Here is a 22,772-nt window from a genome sequence, read left to right as displayed (position 1 = left end):
AATCTCGTGCGCTCAATAGCCTGGGGTACGAGGTCACATTCAGTCAGACAACATTTCGTTGTTACGGTGCGAGATGTCTTCCACCCCTAACCACTGGGTGGCGCTGCGCTCACATTTTAATAGTCAACTGAATATTTGCGGAGGAAGTTTACAGTTCGTGTTCCGGGGCTCCTTCGCATGCTTTCCGCGTTTTTCCTAAACGAAAATCCTACGAACTGAATTCATTTTAGTGTAGCAGTTTTTATCTATAAACTAGAAAACATGAGCAAAGCACACCCACCAGAGCTTAAGAAGTAAGTTATTTTATAAATGTATATTGTTTTGAAGTTTACTGCGCGAAAGATGCTCAACACAATGGGGCCATACAATCCCGTTCATTCATAGCTCGCGAGCTAATGCTATCCTGCTAAGTAGCCTGCTATTTTATTTGTAAATTGGCTAGATAATGTCTTGTTTTGTCGTTCAAATTAGAGATTAATCACGGCCTTAGCGTGTCTCAACACTAGTGTGTCGTACTGTATGTTGTATATAATTGAATAGATGTAGCCTTTCTGATGATATTAAGCGTGCATTGTTTGTCCAAACAGACTCCTAACTGAGCTAGCCGTTATTAACTTTTCCTCGATGTTGTTTTTTCCTCTCATCTCAGGTTCATGGACAAGAAGCTTTCATGTGAGTGTCCCATCATCTATTTCCATGAGAACACTTCAACGTCACAATTATATACACTCACCTGACACTTTATTAGGAACACCTGTACACCTTCTCATGGTGGAGATGGTGTAATGGTGTGGGGAATGTTTTCTTGGCACACTTTGGGCCCGTTAATACTAATCAATCATCGCTTGAATACCACAGCCTACTTGAGTATTGTTGCTGACCATGTGCATCCCTTCATGGCCACAATTTACCCATCTGCTAATGGCTACTTCCAGCATGATAATGCACCATGTCACAAAGCAAAAGTCGTCTCAAACTGGTTTCATGAGCATGACAACGAGTTCAGTGTTCATCAGTGGCCTTCCCAGTCACCGGATTTGAATCCAATAGAACATCTTTGGGTGTTAGAACGGGAGATTCACAGCTTAAAAGTGCACCTGAAACATCTGCAGAAATTGTGTGATGCAATCATGTCATCATGGACCAGAATGTCCAAGGAATGTTTCCAACATCTTGTGGAATCAGTGCCACAAAGAATTTAGGCTCTTCTGAGAGCAAAGGGAGGCCCTACCCAGTATTAGTATAGTGTTCCTAATAAAATGTTTAGTGAGTGTATATACTTTCCCCTGAAATTAACACTTGTGTACTCCTCAAACGATTGATTATCACAGCATTGGTTTTACATCCATCTTGGGAAGTGTACAAAAGCACAGTTCAGGGTAAACGGTGAAGTGTGATGCGGGCTATGGTACCACTACAGGTCATTTATTGCTGCTGATTCATTTCATTCCAGATAGTGTTTGGTTCTCTCCCTCCCATTGCCCTTATGCACTCCTCTTCACAGATCTGACAGGGCTGGATAGGTGTGAGTAACCAGGGGAGGCTGGTGGAGAAGTCAGAGGACGGGTTCACTGTAATGAAAGCAATGAAGAATGGTATCAAACACGTGTCCACCAGCCTCCACTGTTGTGCAACCCCATCTATTACTGTAGCAACAACACATGTCTGATATAATTCCACAATCCACGCATTACAATGAACTCGTCTTCTGATTTCTACCTCCACCAGCCTCCCCTGTAAGCAACATAGCATCATCTTGGCTGAACTCTTGCTGACAGATCCATCCCTAGTCTTGTCAGATCTGTGAAGTCTGAAGGGTACAACTCTATAATGAATTGCAGTCTACTGTCTTATTGTACTTGTTTGTTTATATATATATTTTAAATGTCTGAGTATTGAGAAAAGAGTTATACAAAATAAATCCAAACATTCATCCATCCATCCATCCAACAAACCAAACCATATTTAACTGTATCCGCTAGCATAAAGACTAACTTTCTTTCAACTACCCAGAACATATATCTATCCAAACCATGTTTTAACTTGTTTTACTACCAAAACAACACTTTGCAAGGCCACAAAGTTTCTTCTGGAACTTATTTTTTGGGTTATTAAGTGAAGGCCAGGTGTTTACAGTTGTGCCTGTTGTCCCTATCCAGTGAAGCTGAATGGAGGCAGGCAGGTCCAGGGCATCCTCCGCGGCTTTGACCCCTTCATGAACCTGGTGATGGACGACTGCTTGGAGACGGCCGCTGGAGGAATACAGAACACCATCGGCATGGTGGTTAGTACAGTAGCTTCTTTTCACAGGAGATGTATCTCAGATACAATGCCTGTTGTTCTTATATTGACATTCAGAGGTGTGTGGAGACCCAAATAAAAGACCCAATGTGATTGGATCTTCCTCGAGTACGAAAGATGAAATTCTATTAAGCCTGAGAAAGCCCTTCCCTCACTCCCATGCTGCTGTTTTTCATTTTTGTCCTGGAGTTGTTTACGGAAGCTAGCAAGTAAGTTAAAGTTAGCAATGGCGATGTTCAACAGTCTAAAAAATATATATTGTTTGAAGTTTTAAAAGGAATAATGGATGTGGTCCCTTGTGCTATCTGAGATCTGGTGGTACGACCTGTCAGTAATCTCATTTTTAACACAGACAGCTCCACCCACTTCTGACTGCTCAGTAACCATAGATTGTTCTATGTTTGACAGACTCTAGAGTTCGGAGCACTCAAGACTATACCTGCAGCATCTAACTACAGTGTTATGGTGCATTCAGTTGCTCCTCTGAAACTCTGAGCTTCCCACTGAGAGTTAGCTTTTTTTTTTGCGTAGTAGAGCTCCCTATTGGCCAATTCTGAGATGGCTCAGAGTGGGGAAACTCTGAATTCTGAGAGGTGACTGAGTCTGAGATTTCCTAGTTTACTGGTTCCAAGTAGCAAATAAATGCAGCATTGATCACAGCAGACTCAGTTAAAACATGCATGCATAAGGCAGGGCTTGGCAATGGCACTTGCCGGCTGGCCTGGACAGGGTTTACAATCCCTCCGTCCCAATGAATCCTCCAACGCAGAAAACTAAAGACCTCTTCACCCCCGCTACCCCCCTGTACAAGTTTCTCTCCTGTTAATAAATAAATTTCCTCCTTCTAGCATTGTGACTGCCTATGGCCCCTGGTCTAAGCATTGATTACTTTCTTATGATGACTGATGGATAGATGATTCACTTACTTAAACAAATGTATTTGTTGTAAGTCGTTTTGGATAAAGGCGTCTGCTAAATGCCGTAAATGTAATGTTTCCCGGTGTACTGATAATATTGGGCCAGTAACTGTTCGTACTTACCTGATTGTCAAACACATCAGTTTATTTATTGAACTATTTTTCTGAATTTTCTCAAGACTTTTTTTTGCACAAAAATGCACCTGCCCCATGCAGGCAGCCAGTCACGATCATGTCATGAGTCATGCTTTGAACAGTGCTGCTGTTAGTAAATATATAGTCACATGGTACATTGGCAACTATAGTGTGTTATATTGTCTGACTGTTGTGTGTTTGTTTCCTGTGTGTAGGTGATCAGAGGGAACAGCATCATCATGCTGGAGGCGTTGGAGAGAGTATGATGGTCTGGATCTGCAGAGTGGGCCTCAGCGGATTGGGATCATCGTGACACCTTTTACACCTTGTTTGTCCTTTGTCATTTATTTTTTTTGATGGAGAGAGAATGTCTCAGAACCTTTAGATTTGTATCGGAAACATTCCGATAGACATGCTTAGTTTCGAATTGTGAAATCTTGTGAATAAAACTTGGGTATCTTTGTTTTCTTTACTTACTGTTGTGTGTTTTTACTTCCAGACACCTGGCCTTGGTTAGATTTCCCTCCCTAGTGCATACGTCAAGGGTGGCTGGTGGGGGTGGAAATCGGTGGACAGGCTCATTGTAATAAATGGAATGAGACTATCAAACTCATGTTTGATACCATTCCTCACTCCATTCCATCCATTATAAGGAGCCTGTCCTCTGATTCTTACCTCCAGTAGCCTCCCCTTGCACACATCTAGACCTTGTCAATGGGAGGGATCATTAGATCAGCTGTAACTGACAAGGGCCAACACTGTGCTGAACAATGAGGGCTTAGATTGAAAGATAAAGCAATAATGTATGAGGTAGCCTTATTTCTAGTGTGTGTGTGTGTGTTAGGGGCAGAAGCAGAGGAGGTTGAGGGACAGATATTTGTAACATAACACTTTCTGCTTCACAGTAGAGCCAGTTTCACTACACGTTGGCATTATAATAAGAACATGTTACTATAGCATTAACACGAAGATGTTATGGTCTCTGTGCTGTGCAGGGCCATATTAATCACCGGCTGGCAGAACAAGAGATCGCCCACTCACATCACATGAGCTTATCGACGTAGCTGAGGGCTTTTATTATGACACCGGTGCTAGCGCGTAGCCTGCTTACGCACATTCCGTCCCCGTGCCATTGGTTTGACGGTGGTGTGTACTCGGGCTATGTGGAAAGTAGGAATGTCGGAGGAGGTCGGTAAGGCGTTACAAGCGGTGGTGGATAGGGTGAACCAGGCGGCGGCACGTCGCACGAAGGTGAGGAAAGCCGAGACGGCTTCAGAAAGAACCGGTGTGTCGTTGTACGTACTTAAGAATGTCGTATTTTGCGAAATCGTGACGGTTGGAGTAGCACGCGGCAGTATAGCGGTTATGTAAGGAAAGCACCTCAACCTTTGGAAGGGAAACAGACAGCCAGAGCGTACATAATAACACACATTTGCTGCTGCTGCTGGCTACATTCTGCATGCAAACAGTTAGATGGCTTAATAGTTTGGCTCAAATAAAAGGTTATGACTATTATGCATGCGAGGCATTCCCGTCTCTGCTCGTGACACTTGTATTATTTTGGTGGTAACGTCACACCGCTTCACTCACGATGCACGACGTTTCCCAGATCAACTTCCGTTGAGTGCTGTTTTGTAAGCGACCATAAGCGTTTTGGTTGGTTTAGGCAGAGTTGTTATCAGTGAAATTAAATTACCAAAGATCCCCCTTCCAAATACCCATTTTCACATTTGGCAGCGTACATTCAATGGGTTAATTCAATGCATATGGCTAGTGGGCTAATTCAGTAGATCTTGGTGGGTATATTGTGCTCAAGCAACTCAAGCTTGTTCAACATGGAATTCTATCTTTATGCAAGACTAGTCTATTTGATTGGACGGGAGTGGATATCTGGGTCACATTCAGAGATGTGTTTCAAATACGGACTTGACCTCATTCCCAATTGGTATAAGAACATGCCTGTTGTGCACCATGAGTGTTCCTCTTTAAGGCCTCAAGTGAACACTGCAGCTCTCTGTACAGGTAGACTCAGCAAAGACATTCCACATGATGGGGTTGTTTTCTGCTTACATGCATATTCTGGACTATATGGTTATGTTGTGTGTTATTGTTCTGCCCTCCATCTCTCTCTCTCTCTCTCTCTCTCTCTCTCTATCCCCCATCTTTCTATCTCCCCTCTCCATCTCTCCCTCTCGATCCTCCTCCACCCCCAGACGTTGCCTGCCCTGGCCCCCCGCCTGGTAGCTGTCAGTAAGACCAAGCCTCCTGATATGGTGATCAAGGCATACCAGCAGGGCCAACGCAACTTTGGGGAAAACTACGTAAGAAAAACATCACTACACACCATCTTAAGCCGTATCACCTGTGCAAGCTTTTTACTTAACTTGTTTTTTATACCATCAGGTGAATGAACTAGTGGAAAAAGCTTCAAATCCTCAGGTTAGTTCAAATGATGTTTGAATCATCTTGTTTTTCATCTGACTGTAATATATATAATATATGATAATATTGATACTTTATGATTCTAATATGAATACTTTTTTCTCTTTCAGATCTTAGAATCATGCCCAGAAATCAATTGGCATTTTATTGGACACTTACAGAAGAATAATGTCAACAAACTTTTGGGTGAGTTTAAGTTTTGGTTTCTGGGGGTTACAATCTTATGCAACACTTGTGCTTCGTTCTCCATGTTTTAATACTCACACCAACCAATCACACCCCTCCTCTCCCCACCCGTCTCCTCCTCCTCCTCCTCCTCTCCCCACCCACCTCCCACTCATCTCCACCCCCTCCTCTCTCCACTCATCTCCACCCCCTCCTCTCCCCACCCACCTCCGTCCCTCCAGGTGTGCCCCACCTGTTCATGGTGGAGACGGTGGACTCTGCGAAGCTGGCAGACAAGGTGAACAGCTCGTGGCAGAGGCTGAGAGCGGCCAGCACAGACAAGCTAAACATCATGGTGCAGATCAATACCAGCGGGGAGGAGAGTAGGTGGTCACGTCTTTATTGTACTACTCTGTCCCTATACTTAGCTAATGGAGGAGTGTGGTACAGGGGAGGCTGGTGGAGGTAGAAATCGGAGGATGGGCTCATTGTAATGTATGGAACGGAATGAGGAATGGTATCAAACACACTTGTTTGATAGCATTCCTCATTAAGTTCCATTCAATACAATGAGCCCCTCCTCCGATTTCTACCTCCACCAGCCTCCCCTGGTGTAGTAGTGTGTGTGGTAGTGTTGTGAAGAAACTCAGAATATAGGCTGCCTATTCCAGATATTAGTTTAATAATTGTTACCCCATTTAAAGACTTATGGTCCTCTACTCAGGAACTGTATCCAGGGATGTCTTTGTAAACATTGACTCACTGACACACACACTATGTAGCTACAGGCACAACTGCACACACACACACTCACTCTCTCTCTCTCTAACATCCTCCTCTGTGTTGACCCCAGGTAAACACGGGCTGCCTCCTGATGAGACGGTGAACACAGTGAAACACATCCTCTCCTCCTGCACCGCCCTCCACTTCTCTGGCCTCATGACCATTGGTCGTTACGGCTATGACCTCAGCGACGGGCCCAACCCAGATTTTCAGGTATCTAGCCATAGAGGACCCTCTCTCTGGAGAAGAATGGAGTAGACTGTGCATCGAAGTCTGCTATGCATTACATTACCAGTATTCTAAAGTGTGTCTGTCTGTGTCTGTGTGTAGATGCTGCTGAGTCGTAGACAGGAAGTTTGTGACAGTCTGAAGCTCCCGTTGGAGGATGTGGAGCTGAGCATGGGCATGTCCACTGACTTTGAACATGCGGTGAGTGTTCCGGAACCCTCTTATCTTCATGTTGGTAAACTCTTTTGGGTGATTTCCCAGACACGGGTTGAGCCCAGTTCAGAACTAAATGCCACTTTTAATAGATGTTCTCCATTGATAATTTGTTTTAGATGAGGATCAATTAATTAATTATCAATTCCTCACTACCACTTAAAGTATATGTTCATTCTGTTTTATTGTGTACTGTATATCTCTCTAATGTTGTTTTGTTATGCTGTTTCCACCCCCCCCCCCCCCCAGATCGAGGTGGGCTCCACCAACGTGCGAGTGGGTAGTACAATCTTCGGTACCAGGGATTACCCCAACACCCCCAGCCCCAGCCCAGAAAAAAAGTCAAAGGTCCCAACGGAGGAGGCAGCTAAGAGGATGGAGCAACTCACTGTGGCCAAACAGTGAACTTGTCTCTCTTCCACACTACCTTTAACAAACACAAACAGACTGAAACAGAGTGGAACGTGAAGATGTCAGAATTTCTGATCAACAACTGGAAATGTCCACAGAATTGTCTTAAAGATGAGTTCTTGGTTGATCCAGTTAATTTAATTTCTAAAGAGCCCATTTGTTTTGTTTTTTTGCAGCATTTCTTTGAATGACATTCAGTGTTTTATTGTTTTAATAAGCAATATGTCTAGTAGACATTACTAACTGTGTCTTGCTTAAGCTACTTCTTCACAGACATAGACTTGATCGATTCTTGAGAATCCATTAGAAAGAAGATTATATTGGTTTTAAGGAAATCCTTTTCCTCACATCTTTATCTCATGCCAATGGTAGAACTAATAGGAAATACTTGAATTGCTTGGAATGAAGTTGGGATTATTTGACAGGTCAAAGGTCAACTGGTGATGATGTTGTGTGATTACTAATATTGGAAGTGTTTTGATGATGATGTTATTTTTTTATCAAACACCTCATTTTCAACCTAACGTGTATAAAATGATATCATCTTCCTTTTATTGTGTTCGACTTCAATGCCCCAGCGAGCGGGATTCTAACATGGTAAAATATCAAATTTTTCACACAAATGATAATTCAATAAACATCTTTCTCCCTTTACGATGATGTACGTACGGTATTGTGAGTTGATGAAGTTGTTTTGTATGGTGTTGTCAAATGCTTTACGCTTATGTTCTTGATATATAAACCATCCTAAGATCACAGGTGTAGAGGGATGCATACCGTTGGTTTACATTGTTGTATTATTTCCCTTTTATTATTATTTGTTATTCCCTTGATTCCATCTGTCCTCTCCTCGCCTCCTTCTCAAAATGTATTGGAGGTCTGCGGTCCCCCCCCCCCCCCCCCCCCCTTAGGCATTCTCCTCCAATCCTGAGAAGAAGGTGAGGAGAGAGGACAGGAGGAATCAGGGAAGACTTTTGAGATTGGGCCTATAACCTTTTCTCAGTAATGCTTCCTCTCCTCTGTCCTCCATTCTCACCCTACTGAAAAATTGGAGAAGATCTAGGTTCCTCCCCACGTATTTTCCTCCAATGCTTTTTGAGGACGAAGCGAGTGGAGGATGGAGGAAGGGACATGAGGGGTCGTGTTCCTAACTATTGATACTGAGGTGCACTGAGAAACTTCCTGAAAAGATGATATGTATAACCTATGCAAAGAGGAAGTAGCATTGTTTGTTCCATTCTGATTCCAATGAGGTTTCTGTTCTATGTTTACTATGGTACAATAATGCTGGTGTATCCATTGATGATACAAAACAACTAAACTTTACCAAGTGAGATGTCTCAGAAGACTGGATTGAAACACTAAATAATATGTACAGTATAAATGACATGAAAATAAACATCTGAGAATATTCAGTGGAACAGGTTTGCTTAACCAGAGATGAATGGTTGTCTATGACTGGTACTTGAATAAGGCGCTTTCCTGATGCTGAGGGAAGCCAAGCAATAAACTAAATGTTGAAAATAGCTGTTGGGCTTTTATTTTGGTTTTATCCAGAGATCATGAACATGAGTACTCAAACCACAAGCTGTGAATAATGAGTTATATAAATAGTTTATTTAACACAGAATCACAGACATGAACAGATGTTTTTTTTTTTTTTTTTTTTTTCAGTTTTCCTGTTTTATTGAGCATAATGAAATGACAGCCAACTAAGATTATGAAATGATAACCTTCAAAGTTACAAATCAAGACCATGACATGACCACAGTATACCTCAGTAGTTATGTACACCTAACCTCTGCAGGGGGTTGAGAAATTGGCTGGTCGAGGTAGAAATTGGAGGACAGGCTCATTGTAATGAATGGAATGAGGAACGGTATCAAACATCATTCCGTTCCATGCATTACAATGACCTCGTCCTCCGATTTCTGCCTACACCAGCTTCCCCTGGATCATCTGTACGTTCCCAACCTACACCCAAACACAAAGGGTTCTTAGGCCGTCCCTGCAGGAGAACCCTTTAGAACCCAGGGAGAACCCTTTTAGTCTAAGAATGTACTGTAGTCATTCGAGGATCTTAGTGCTACCAAGCTGTCAGGACACTCCTCCTAGGTTGGTCATTGGGTCCAGTCTATACATCACAATGTGTCATTCAGGTATTAGTAGTAATAAACCTCCAACACATAGTCAACACACAGTCAACACAAAGGCGTCTGGACTGAAAAGAACAGACAATATGCAGAAGAACAGAAATCTAAAAAGCAAAGACAGGGTCACAAGGTCACGACTGAAATATTCCTGTCTGTAGGTACAGGAGCCAACATTTATGTACAAAATAGTTAATATAAACAAACAATACAAAGTTAGGTAGCACTGGATTCTGCAGTGTCTCTATGCCTGTGGGTTGTAATACTGTATTTACACCCTTATGCTACTTTTGTAATATAAAACTCAACAGTAGCATTAATATAACAAAGTGGCTAATTTACAGTGTACCAATGTTGATACCTACTGCAGAGTGTTACCCAAAAGAAAACAAAGCATAAAACAAGATAATAGACAGATCAATGAAGTTGTGATGTTCACCTCCTTCTATTTCTATGGTTTACCACATATTACAGGAATTAAAATGATTAATGACTGACAAAATAATTGACATTAGACAACACATACAGGATGGGTCTCAATTAATTTGCTCCCAGGTTTTCAACCGTGACTTTCCTAATGTCAATATCATGTTGTCTCTCTGTCTGTCTGGTCAGTGAAGTGTGGAGTGTGTGGAGTCTCTCAAACTCTGTCGTTAGGTACTGTATGTTCTGTCCATCAGTTGCTAGGGGAGGTTATTACACCAGCTTCTTGTTGCCATGGGGATCATTACACAAGCTTCTTGGCCTCAAAGAAGCTCTTGAGGTGTTTCATCTGCCATATCCCTGTGACGATAAGGATGAGGGTCTGGGCAATGGACCACCAGAGAACACGCTGGTTAGTGCTCTCACTAGTCATACGAAAACGCTCCTCACGGTACTGAAGGAGAGAGAGCCAGAGAGACAGAGAGAGTAATTAGAACATTGTAGAGAGAGCGACAGAGGACACAGAGAGACACATTGAAATATGGAATTAAAAGTGAGATTTCCTTGTCATCTCTGATGGCAGTTGTCAAGCCTTGAAATACTCCTTTGGCTACTGGGCATTTATTTTTCTCAGTACTCAAAGACACTACATTTCATGGAGACAACAAATATTGCACTGTCAATAAAAACAACAATATAAAAATAGTTCAAGATAACTTATGCCATAGGATCATGAACCTGTCATCATAAATGGTGTCGTATGTGAACATGTATCCCCTCCAGCTCACCCTCTGGTAGTTCTGCTCCTTCTGGATCTGTTCCACCTGGTCCAGAAGCTGTCGGACCCTCAGCTGCAGCTCCGTCAGCTTGTCCTTGGCTGCAATCTCTGGGTAGTTGTTGGTGTGCTCTCCCACCTGGATGTCCAGGTGCACTCTCTGAACCAACAACACAACGTCATCATAAAATCAAAATAAAATAAAATCAAAGTTGATTTATCATGTACACAGGATACCACGTACAATGAAATGTTTATTAGGAGCTACCTTTCAACATGTAGTGAATATAAGGGTAGGAATCAAATAAAAATAGTATACAATACACAATATAGTAAGTAGTAAGTAATGTGTAGCAAGATAAGTATTGTGTGATGTGTGTGTGTGTGTGTGTGTGTGTGTGTGTACGTGTGTACAGGGGCAAATTATCTCTAGTGCAGGTGAGCAGTAGGTAGTGCTGCTGAGCTGGTCTGTTGATTTCTTTATGTGGGAGCGAGGTATCTGACTGTGAGCAAATACAATATATTACATCCCAGCATATTACATCTACCTCCTGGTGGAGGTAGAAATCGGAGGACAGGCTCATGGAATGGAAAATGTGTGTTTGATACCATTCCCCATTCCATTCCATGCATTACAATGAGCCCGTCCTCCGATTATTACCTCCACCAGCCTCCCCTGATAGCCAACGACAGATAGATCATCAAAAGACGTTATTCAAAGCTCCATCGTAGAGTTGATATGATATAATGATATTTATACTGTGTTGCCAGAAATACACCCAGTAACTACCATATGCACTCTGCACACAGTCCACTATTGATTAATGATCAATCAGTAAGTGAAGGACTCATAGTGTGTGATTTACAAAGTGTCACTTAGTTGTGACCATTGTCCTCTCAGCCGTACCAGTTTCCCCCCAGCGAACAGGGCCATCTTGGTGGAGTTGGAGTGCAGGCAGATTTGGTGTTCTCCTGGTGTGTGAGAGGTGAAGGTGAACCGACCATCAGACCCATACTGACGAGACAGGATGAGCTGGATAGGGAGGGATGGAGGGATGGAAAGAGGGGGGGAAGGGGGAGAGAGGGGGAGGGGGGAGAGGGAGGGGAAGGTAGAGAAGGAGAGAGAAAGGGATGGAGACAGAGCGATGAGAATGGGGAGAGAGGGAGAGAGATAGGGGGGAAGAGAGAGGGAGAGAAAGAGGGATGGGAGGGAGAGAGGAGGGAAGAGAAAGGGAGATAGAGGGATGAGGAGAGAGAGAGAGACGTTTATATACAGAGGCAAAAAGTGAGGCATCGTATGTATAAAAATATCCACTCACTGTACCTCAATGTTGTACACAAATGGGCAGTATTCTGGTATAAAATCTTCAGTTATCTTTCTTTCTAACCATTGTGTGGGTGGGCCATGTTTCCTTACCTTTGTATCAGGGTCTTTGATCTCCACATGCATGCCCAGGCCGGGGGTGGCAGGGAGGAAGGAGCCCGTATGCTTATCCCACAGCTGCGTCCTGTATTTCCCTGATCAACAGATGAAAGAAGACATATGAAGGGGTCTTAATAAAGGCTTTTGTTATCTCATCCTTACAAAACCGATAAATCACATCAATTTAGTGCATTAACTTATGATTATCAAGACAAGCGGATATTTATTTAATTCTAAACACACATTACATATACACCTGTCCTGCGCTCTTTCATTCTAGCAGGATGCGAGGGGCGGTGCGAAGAACCGACAGGATGTCGGTGGCGAGCTAGCTTAGCTAGGGAAGGACCAATAACAACAATAACAATGTACCTATCACCATAGTCTCATCCGGGATTTCTTCTATAAAGCATTTCTTCTCCGTCTCTCCTATGTGGAAGTAGAGTGCGGAACTTGGACAGATCCAAGCGAATAGAAAGACAATTCCAGCGCCAGGGAGCATCATGTCAGCATAGATGCGTTTGTCACCATCAGGAAACGTACTTCGCTCGCTGTTGTCGCCAAAATGATGCTCCCACGTTTACGTCACATATTTTAAAGGGGTGCATTCATGAATTTCAGGGGTTCTTTTCATCCATCGCTTTCGGGTGAAGAATCTGCTCCCACAGAAAACCTCATCTGTATCTGACAATGTCCAACTAAAACAACACACAACATCCTCTATAAAGCAATATGCAATGTCGATACTAATTTCGAAAGTTATCTCGCTTATCTCCTCTTTTCAACGGTACTTTCATTTTGAAATTTGTTTAAAACCCACACAGGAAGTTTTTCACACGGCCATAAGATCTACCCAGAATGCACTTCTCCTCTGAGACCATTTTCGCTGTCGTTTGTTATGATGCGTGGACTCCAAACCTCAGCATCCACGATAACATTCCGCTATAAGCCGCTAAATACAGTTAATAAGGTCCGTGTGTCTTTCTAGTTTATATACTTTGTCCTGTCACAGTTTATTCTCTGTGGTTCTACATAAGACATTGTTGTCGTCATGGCGCAATACAAAGGAGCCGCCAGCGAGGCTGGGAGAGCCATGCAGTTGATGAAAAAGCGTGAAAAAGAACAAGAGCAACTTAAACAGTTGAAAATGAAGATTGCTGAGGTACGATAAACAACCTTATGACTTGGTAAAAGCTTTCAAACAAGCATTACAGAGCCCGGTATAACCCTCGTTCCTGTGGAACCCCCGAAGTACACATACTATAATAATAATACATTTATTTTCTCAGTACTCAAAGACACTAAATGTACTGTACCTGCTTCATGATTAGGCTAGTAGTAGTACAGTAAAATGTACAATCTGTGAGCCTTACTATGTGACTGTCTTGCAGGACAACATGGTGAAGTCCAACATCGACAAGAAGTTCTCAGCCCACTACGATGCAGTAGAGGCAGAGCTGAAATCCAGCACTGTTGGTGAGTAGTTAGTAGACAGGTTGTAAGGACATTAGACTAGTAGTAGACCTACAGTAACAGACAGTAAGAACAGTAGGCTGGTACTAGGCCTACAGTAACAGGCTGTAAGAACAGTAGGCTGGTACTAGGCCTACAGTAACAGGCTGTAAGAACAGTAGGCTGGTACTAGGCCTACAGTAACAGGCTGTAAGAACAGTAGGCTGGTACTAGGCCTACAGTAACAGGCTGTAAGAACAGTAGGCTAGTAGTAGGCCTACAGTAACAGGCAGTAAGGATATAAGACTAACCTACTGGCATTACGACTGCCAATGGCCCCTGTATGTATTTGTTGTACGTCGCTTTGGATAAAGGCGTCTGCTAAATGCCGTAAATGTAAAGACTAGTAGTAGTCCTTCAGAAACAAACAGTAAGGTTACTAGACTAGTAGTAGATCTACAGTAAGATCAGTAAGGATATTAGACTAGTAGAAGCAGCTGACTGACATGTTCACATCTATATTTGAATACATAACTGATGAAAACTAAGCATATTAATCTGCGCACAGATAAACGCAAATTTGCATAGAACCATTAAGTGATGAATAGATAAGGGCATGTAGTGTGCAGTTCTGATCAGAATTGATTGATTCATTCATTCATTGATTGTGTCTCCTGCCCAGGCCTGGTGACCCTGAATGACATGAAGGCCAAGCAGGAGGCCCTGGTGAAGGAGAGAGAGAAGCAACTGGCCAAGAAGGAGCAGTCCAAGGAGCTGATGCTGTGAGTGGGACGGAGGTCCTGGTAGTCCGGGCTGGTACCGGTAAATGCTAAGTGGGATGCTTGGGACAGCCTGACTCTGACGTCCCCCCTACTGAAGTTTAGATTTTAAATGGATTTAGGTTAGGGGTAGTTAACGGTTAAGGTTAGGTAAAGGTTATGGTTAAGGTAAGCGTTAGGGAAAGTTAAGGGTTAAGATTAGGTAAGGGTTAAGGTTTAGGGTAGGGTAGGGTCGTTCCAAGGATCCCACTTAGCATCTATTATCTGTAATTGCACCACTGTGGTGATAACAGTCAAAATGACAGAAGGAAGCTGTCGATGAAGCATTCTCAGTAACCGCTTATCTGGTATTAGTCTTAGATGGACATTGGCGAGACAATGACAAAGATGGCACTATTATTGATACTGGGAGTTAATCATGTCTTCATCGTCATGTCTCCATGCTCGCTCTCTCTCTCTCTCTCTCTCTCCCTCCCTCCCCATCCCCCTCCCCCTCCCCCTCTCTCTCCCTCTATGTCTGTCTGCAGGAAGCTGGAGAAGCAGAAAGAGAAGAAAAGAAAGGAGGAGCAGAAGAGAAAGATTGCCAGTTTGTCGTTTAATCCCGATGTTGAGGAGGATGAAGAGGAGGAGGAGGAGGAGGAAGAAGAGGAAGAGGAGGAGGAGGAGGAGGAAGAGGATTGTGAGTGGTGCAGATATACAGTAGTAACTCGTATACCTGTGTAATAACATTGTAATTAGTCCAGTGTCACATAGTAACAAACACACTCAATGCTGCGATTATGCAATACTGTGATGCCTCAAGCTCTCATTGTTGGATGGGTGTGGAGTAGTGATGGTGAAGACAGAGTGGGAGGGAGAGAGAGAGACAGAGGTAAAGAGTGACTGGGTTTCCATCTGTCCTAGACTTCCCAGTGAAGAAGAGGAAACTAGGGAAAAACCCTGACGTGGACACCAGCTTCCTGCCCGACAGAGACCGAGAGGTGAGACTTGGAAACACTCATACTCACACAACCACATCAAACTGTTCTCTCACATTATAGCATGTTTCATTTAGTTTATTTCATTATTTTAAAACACATACAAAACTATGCACCTGATTAAGAATCATCAAGGATAAAAGCACAACAAAGTCTACGACTTATTTCCATTGTGGTCCTCTTTCATGATGGCACTAGGCAAGTTTGGCATAAATGGCAGATGCAAAACAGAAGCTAAAATGGCAGGTCAATTTCATTACTTTGTCATATAAATAAATAAACAACATCATATACACACTACACAAATAACTGCTTTTTGTTTGTCTTCATTGGGCTAGGAGGGAATACAGAGGCACACTATCCATTAACAACCTCATTTAGTGCAGAGGGTGAATAAAGATTGGCTACAACATGAAGCATCATCATTGATGCATTTTTGGTGAATGAAGTCACCCGTGGCACTCTAGAATGTTGACAACTTGGGCGACTTTATTCACCCTCACGAAATGACTTAACCTAGAGCTATACATGTACACAATGCAACAGAATGCCCGAGGCAGAGCAGCTCTACAACATCAATCAACACCAACAATAGCATGTAATAAGGATAAAAGCTAAAATATAAACATCAACAGTAATAACATTAAATACAGTAAACAATAAAATATACAGAACCTTTGTAGCAGCAGTAAAGGGAGTATGTGTACAGTGCAGAGTGGGGGGGGGGGCAGGCAGTTCAACAGTCTGATGGTCTGAGGGTAGAAGCTATTCCGGAACCTCTTGGTTCGGGACTGGATGCTTTGGATCCTGTGCACCAGATGAAGCCTGGTCTGTGTAACCCTTGACCCCTGGCAGGCAGTTGTGTACATTTGTTCTAGGCGGTCTGAAGCTTTTATTAGATCAGTTAAGCCTTCTAACCAGGAGGGGGTGCTGGCACAGTTGAAAAGACATTAGGTAGCACTGTCTTTGAATCTTTAGTCCAACAGCTTAGACTTGCTAGCCAAGAACTTAGTCCTCCTGGCATCAGCTGTTTAACTCCAGCAGACCTATGGAGCATATCCAGGTTTAGAACACAGTTTAGAACACACAGTCAATGAACAATAGAGACAAACAAACAAACAAACAAACCTTAGTGACCTCAGTACCTTACCGGCCATAATCCCCCCTCATAGGTTGTGGCCATCTATTCTACACAGAGCATGTTTTAAGATTGTTAGATGTGTTACTTTTGTTGTGTTCTCTCTATCTCTCTCTACAATGTTCTATTGACTCTCTCTCTCTGTGTGTCTCTCTCGCTCTGTGTCACTCTCTCTCTCCATCTCTGTGAGTGTAGGAGGAGGAGAATCGTCTCAGAGAGGAACTCAGACAGGAGTGGGAGGGCAAACAGGAGAAGATCAAGAGTGAGTACGCCACCAAAAGAACACACACACATACACATACACACACACTCTCTCTTTCTCTCTCTCTCTTTCTCTCTCTCTTTCACACACACATACACACACACACACACTCTCTCTCTCTCTTTCTCTCTCTCTCTCTCTCTCTCTCTCTCTCTCTCTCTCTCTCTCTTTCACACACACACATACACACACACACACACACACACACTCTCTCTCTCTTTCTCTCTCTCTCTCTCTCTCTCTCTCTCTCTCTCTCTCTCTCTTTCACACACACACATACACATACACATACACACACACACATACACATACGCACAAACAGTAAAAGGACTCCATTATATTAAGGACTCATTCTAAGTCCTGATAATGACTGTATCTCTTGGGTCGTTGCAGGTGAGGAAATTGAGATCACATTCAGCTACTGGGATGGCTCCGGCCATCGTAAGACTGTGAAGGTACTGTGAGAGGTCACACACTGTCACACCGCTTCATGAGTTTATGATCCATGACATACAGTAGAACCGCTGGTTGTGTGTCAGTGGGTGTTCCTGTGTGTTTCAGAGCCATATACAATACACAGTGCCCTCCATAAGTATTGGAAAGAGGAAGCATTCTGTCTTATTTTAGCTGTACTCCAACAATTTAGATTTTAAATCAAACAATTACTATGGGGGTCAACATAGAGATTCTCAACTTTAATTCAAGGTTGTTTTTTTTCAGATTGGGTTCACTATTTATTCACTGTGTGAATAACAGTGTATGAATATGAAGATGCTCTCCTGTGTATTGTATTGCAGATGAAGAAAGGCAACACCATACAGAACTTCCTCCAGAAGGCCCTGGAGGTGCTGAGGAAGGACTTCAGTGAGCTTAGGTAAGAGGAGACAGGCAGCAGCACAACACAAAGACTGCATTGAGATATATATATATATATATATATACAAAAACAATACTGAGTAGATAACTTGTATTTGTAATAACTGTTAAAAGAAATATAACGAACAAAGTACTTGAAAAAAAGACTGCATTGAGATCTGTCCTCCCCAGTGGGTTTATTGAAGCAGTGTTTGGACCCGTACCCTGAAACTCCACTGCCAGCAACCCATGTGTTATCAATGGGAGAAGCTTCAACGATGCGTGTCTCTGCATGAGAATAATACATGAAGCATTATCAAAACAGTTCAGTCTCGCTTCATGACCTGCTGCCAAGTGGGTTTTTATTGAGATCTATGCTGCCAAGTGGGTTTTTATTGAGATCTGTCTCCTAGGGGATTTATTGGACCTGTATTTGGACCCGTACGCCACACCCCTTTTTTTCTTTTCTTTTTTTTTCCTTTTCTTTTACGTTTAGCACTAACTGCTGTGTTATTCTCCCGTCAATAGTCACCAGAATTACTTATTTAACATGTTCGCGGGGTACATAAAGGGGGGACGACGACAATGACGGACAAGACATCTTCTGTCACCCTCACAAAATTTGAGGCAGCACCCCCTCGTGAAATATAATTCCTACGTCCCTGCCCGTACCCCCTGAAACTCAGCTGCTAGCCTGGCATGTCCGTTGTTTTGAATTCCACGCCAGAAGTATAGTCTTAGAAGGTGGAAATCAAAACGGTTCAGCCTCGCTTCATGACCTGCTGTGTCTGTATCTGGCGGAGTGTGTCTGGGGGATTACACTGGGTTGAGTTAGGGCTAGCCTTAGCCCTTCATCACAGCCGCTAATGAATAGTTACCGTGCTCCTTTTTAACCCACCAACTGCCAAAGAATTCCGGAGCCCTCACCACCTAGAGTCCCAAGTGTTTAATGTGGTATTTACCGAGCAACAGTACTTTGATTGGCTACAAAATGAAGCATCATCATTTATGCATTTTTGGTGAATAAAGTCACCCTTGGCACTCTAGAATATTGACAATTTGGGAGACTTTATTCACCCACGGGACTAATACTGTTGGATGTGTGTATGTTGTGTGTTTGTTTGTTTGTTTGTTTGTTTGTGTCTAATGTCTCTATTGTTGTTGACTTTGTGTTCTAAACCTGGACATGCTCCATAGGTCTGCAGGAGTTGAACAGCTGATGTACATCAAAGAGGATCTGATCATCCCACATGTGAGTTCTCCTGGACTGGGCAGGGGCTAGGACTGGGTCTAGGACAGGAGCACAGGCTGGGCTGGACTGGGCTGGGACAGGGGCTGGTTTGGGACTGGTAGGGGCTGGGTTGGGACTGGTAGGGGCTGGGTTGGGACTGGTAGGGGCTGGTTTGGGACTGGTACGGGCTGGGTTGGGACTGGGCTGGGACAGGGGCTGGGTTGGGACTGGTAGGGGCTGGTTTGGGACTGGTAGGGGCTGGGTTGGGACTGGGCTGGGACAGGGGCTGGGTTGGGACTGGTAGGGGCTGGGTTGGGACTGGTAGGGGCTGGGTTGGGACTGGTAGGGGCTGGGTTGGGACTGGTAGGGGCTGGTTTGGGACTGGTAGGGGCTGGGTTGGGACTGGTAGGGGCTGGTTTGGGACTGGTAGGGGCTGGGTTGGGACTGGTAGGGGCTGGGTTGGGACTGGGGCTAGGAGAGGGGCTGGCATAGCAGTGACTCCCTCACTCTACACACCAACAATTCTTCATTGTAAATATAACACGTCTTGTCAACAATAAGTGGGACATGAATCTCTCTGTCTGTCTTCTCCCCTCCTCCAGCATCACAGCTTCTATGACTTCATCGTGACTAAAGCCAGGGGGAAATCAGGTGGGTCTATAAACACAGCCGAGACCACCCAGGATTAATACAGTGCTGTAGTGTGTAGCCTCCCTCCATAGCCTGTGGCGGTCGGTAAAGTCAGGTTGTGAAACACTGACAGCACTGAAGATACCGATGTATGATAGTAGGTAGGCAGTAACAGTAATAACACAATCACACGCCTCCACTCGCTTGGATAGTCTCCACTGAAGTATAACCCTCTTCCAGCCGAGTGCGAGGTATGAAGGCTCCCCACGTGACAGTTATGGATAATCAGGTTCCACGTATTCAAGTGTGCTTCAATAACAGGTCAACCTTCATGCAAACTGCCAGAGTGAAAGTGGATTTGTGGAATTTGAATTTCTCTCTTCAGCAAAATTCTCTCTTCAGCTTTGATTGATAGGTATATTGATAGATTGAGTGATTGATTGATATATATTAATTATATATATATATATACACAATTTAATTATATATATTGATTGATTTATTGTTGTATATTAATTGATTGATTCCCCCAGGTCCTCTCTTCAGCTTTGACGTCCACGATGACATCAGACTGGTGAACGACGCCACTGTAGAGAAGGATGAGGTGAGGACACCTGTGTAGTTACGTATACACACACACACACACACACACCCCACCCCACTCCACCCCACCAGCAGTGTTGCTCTTCATCTCCATTTCCTGCCGTTTGTGACCTACTTCTTCATTTCCTGAATGAAAAACTCCCCCTTTTCAACACGTGGTGTTGTTGTACCGATCACCCTGAACACCTAGTATTCATGCCCTGACAGATCTTCATCACGGATAATAGGCTGTGATCATTAAACTGGCACATCTGGCTCACATGGCTTTTCATCCCTGCACTACACGTGTGTTTGATACCATTCCTTATTCCATTCCATGCATTACAATGAGCCCGTCCCGTTCTACCTCCACCAGCCTCTCCTGCCCCACTCTCGGCAGGCTCTTTCTAAGGCAGTGTTGCCATGCACCTCCTGCTCCTTAGATACAGTCTGGTGTGTCTGTGGAAAGTTACTTTACCTGATTTAACCTATCTGTCCTTGGGGGTTGATATACAGTACGTAATTCATGTATGCGTTATACATGTTGGTACATCATCTTATTAAACCATTCCCCCGTCAGGGCTGATATAACTGATATGTCATATACATACAAGTTGAGGAACATGACCTAATTTAACAATAAGGCCTGGAGGCTTTAGGGTTGGTAGAATACAACCAACCTCAATAAGATCCTGTCATTTCAGGACCGGTTTTGGCTCATTAGCCATAGCATTAATTTACAGCAGACCACACCTAACATTTTGGCTCTTTAGCCCTATAGTTTGTATCTGTTTACAGCAGACTGCACCCGCCATTTTGGCTCATTAGCCCGATAGCTAGTTTCCATTTATAGCAGACCACACCCAACGTTTTGGCTCTTCAGTATTCTAGCTATTGTTTTTATTCATAGCAGACTGCACCCACCATTTTGGCTCATTAGCCCGATAGCTAGTATCCATTTGTAGCAGACCACACCCATCATCCCTAACCTAACCTGTGTCCCTAACCGAACCTATGTCCATGTAATAACACTGTCCTTATCCTAACCTGTGTCCCCATCCTGTCCCAGTCTCACGCAGGTAAAGTAGTGTTGAGGAGCTGGTATGAGAAGAATAAACACATCTTCCCTGCCAGTCGTTGGGAACCCTACGACCCTGAGAAGAAATGGGACAAATACACTGTGAGTCTAACACCTGTTTAATTGCCTCTCCAGCTCGACTTTGCATAAAGGTTGATTATGTTGTACAACAATCACCACCACAACTTTTCTTGTGGTTAGTGACACATTTCTTTGGTTTCCTGAATGAAAAACTCTCTCCTTTTTCTGTTTGCGTCATGACAGCGTCAAACGCATGGTCATCATCCTGAACACCTAGTATTCATGCTCTGACAGATCTTCATCACGGATAGTAGGCTGTAGTTATTCAACAAGCACATTTACCTCCTTCCCTGTTATGGCACCCAAACCTGACTATCACGCCCAAACCTCTGATTGTGTCCTTTAAAGGAATGGCAGTGGTTCAATATGTTGACACACAGATGCGTTTTTAGGGATGTATATCTCTCATGTTGTCAATTGTGGTGTCTAGGATTTACCACTCTGTACTTCAGCTCTTCGGAGGTAATGCAGGTGGTGTTTTAAGTGTTCTTATCTCTTATCTTTGTCTGCTTACGAGGTAAAGGTAAAGATCATCATAAAGCACAGTAGATCATGCAACAATTGAACCGTTGTTTCTGTCACACATGACATTTCTACCCCCAAGTACCCCCAATTGTCCTCTTAGAGAACCGATTAATGGTGTTAATCTGCTCCAGTATTGGAGCTCGGAGCAATGCGTGCAAGGACATGCGCTCTCTCTCTTTCTCTCTTTCTCTCTGGGTCTCTCTCTCTCTTTCTCTTTGTTTCTCTCAAATACATTTGTCAAAGTAAATGAATCATCTATCCATCAGTCATCATAAGAAAAAGTAACCTATGCTAGGACCAGGGGCCGTTGGCAGTCACAATGCTAGAAGAAGGAAGAATTATTTTTTTTATTTTTTTTCCCCCTCTCTCAGCTACGTATTCTAGAATTAGAACTATCTGGGAGAATTTCCAGAATTAGTGTTGCTTTTTATGAGGGAATAAAAGAGCAAGATTGTGAGAGATCTTTAACCGCACATTTAACCGTGAGTGACGTTGTTCATGTTACGTAAAAGGGGATATGACATTGTGAAGATTGTGTTACATGCATTAAAGTTGTTGCTTTAATTTTTTTCAGATCCGGTGAAATCATGGTTTTCGGCCTCCGGATGTTCTGGACATAAACATTTTATTTGCTTATTGTTTTACTACTGTATTGTCATGACCATATTCTTATTTCAAATTAATAAACTGTATTCACCTACAAAAAGGTACGTGCGTGTGTTTGTGTGCGTGCGTGCGTACGTGCGTGTGTGTGCTAGCAGGTCTGGGTTGAACTGTAGGTGTTGTGTGGTGTGCTGGTGAATGTCGGGTTGGCTT

The 22,772-nt window shown here is 43.4% G+C and overlaps 4 protein-coding genes across 4 annotated transcripts; 3 read left to right on the top strand and 1 right to left on the bottom strand.

Annotated features, from left to right (window-relative positions):
• Positions 1 to 150: 150 nt before the first annotated feature.
• snrpg (small nuclear ribonucleoprotein polypeptide G) lies at positions 151 to 3,825 on the top strand. Its single transcript, XM_083675780.1, has 4 exons — positions 151 to 293; positions 650 to 672; positions 2,160 to 2,284; positions 3,569 to 3,825. Exons 1-4 carry the CDS (start codon positions 262 to 264, stop codon positions 3,617 to 3,619), a joined length of 231 nt encoding a protein of 76 aa, XP_083531906.1. The 5' UTR covers positions 151 to 261; the 3' UTR covers positions 3,620 to 3,825.
• A 662-nt stretch (positions 3,826 to 4,487) lies between these two features.
• On the top strand, positions 4,488 to 8,249 carry plpbp (pyridoxal phosphate binding protein). The gene is made up of 8 exons (XM_083675765.1): positions 4,488 to 4,604; positions 5,567 to 5,674; positions 5,757 to 5,792; positions 5,906 to 5,981; positions 6,203 to 6,343; positions 6,814 to 6,956; positions 7,074 to 7,172; positions 7,434 to 8,249. The coding sequence occupies exons 1-8, from the start codon at positions 4,515 to 4,517 to the stop codon at positions 7,587 to 7,589; spliced, it is 849 nt and encodes a 282-aa protein (XP_083531891.1). The 5' UTR covers positions 4,488 to 4,514; the 3' UTR covers positions 7,590 to 8,249.
• Positions 8,250 to 9,190: 941 nt separating this feature from the next.
• tmed4 (transmembrane p24 trafficking protein 4) lies at positions 9,191 to 12,951 on the bottom strand. The gene is made up of 5 exons (XM_083675774.1): positions 12,739 to 12,951; positions 12,361 to 12,461; positions 11,851 to 11,976; positions 10,957 to 11,103; positions 9,191 to 10,622 (listed from the first exon to the last, which is right to left on the bottom strand). The coding sequence occupies exons 1-5, from the start codon at positions 12,869 to 12,871 to the stop codon at positions 10,473 to 10,475; spliced, it is 657 nt and encodes a 218-aa protein (XP_083531900.1). The 5' UTR covers positions 12,872 to 12,951; the 3' UTR covers positions 9,191 to 10,472.
• Positions 12,952 to 13,261: 310 nt separating this feature from the next.
• Positions 13,262 to 22,662, top strand: fam50a (family with sequence similarity 50 member A). Its single transcript, XM_083675763.1, has 13 exons — positions 13,262 to 13,528; positions 13,758 to 13,842; positions 14,501 to 14,600; positions 15,125 to 15,276; positions 15,501 to 15,577; positions 16,908 to 16,974; positions 17,368 to 17,429; positions 17,772 to 17,848; positions 19,027 to 19,081; positions 19,663 to 19,711; positions 20,224 to 20,294; positions 21,342 to 21,452; positions 22,531 to 22,662. The coding sequence occupies exons 1-13, from the start codon at positions 13,418 to 13,420 to the stop codon at positions 22,537 to 22,539; spliced, it is 1,026 nt and encodes a 341-aa protein (XP_083531889.1). The 5' UTR covers positions 13,262 to 13,417; the 3' UTR covers positions 22,540 to 22,662.
• The last annotated feature ends 110 nt before the right edge of the window (positions 22,663 to 22,772 follow it).

Source organism: Argentina silus, assembly GCF_951799395.1.
Source record: "Argentina silus genome assembly, chromosome: 8".
Classification (NCBI taxonomy): Eukaryota; Metazoa; Chordata; class Actinopteri; order Argentiniformes; family Argentinidae; genus Argentina; species Argentina silus.
The sequence above is the reverse complement of the archived record's forward strand: the minus strand, read 5'-3'. Positions and strand labels throughout refer to the sequence as shown.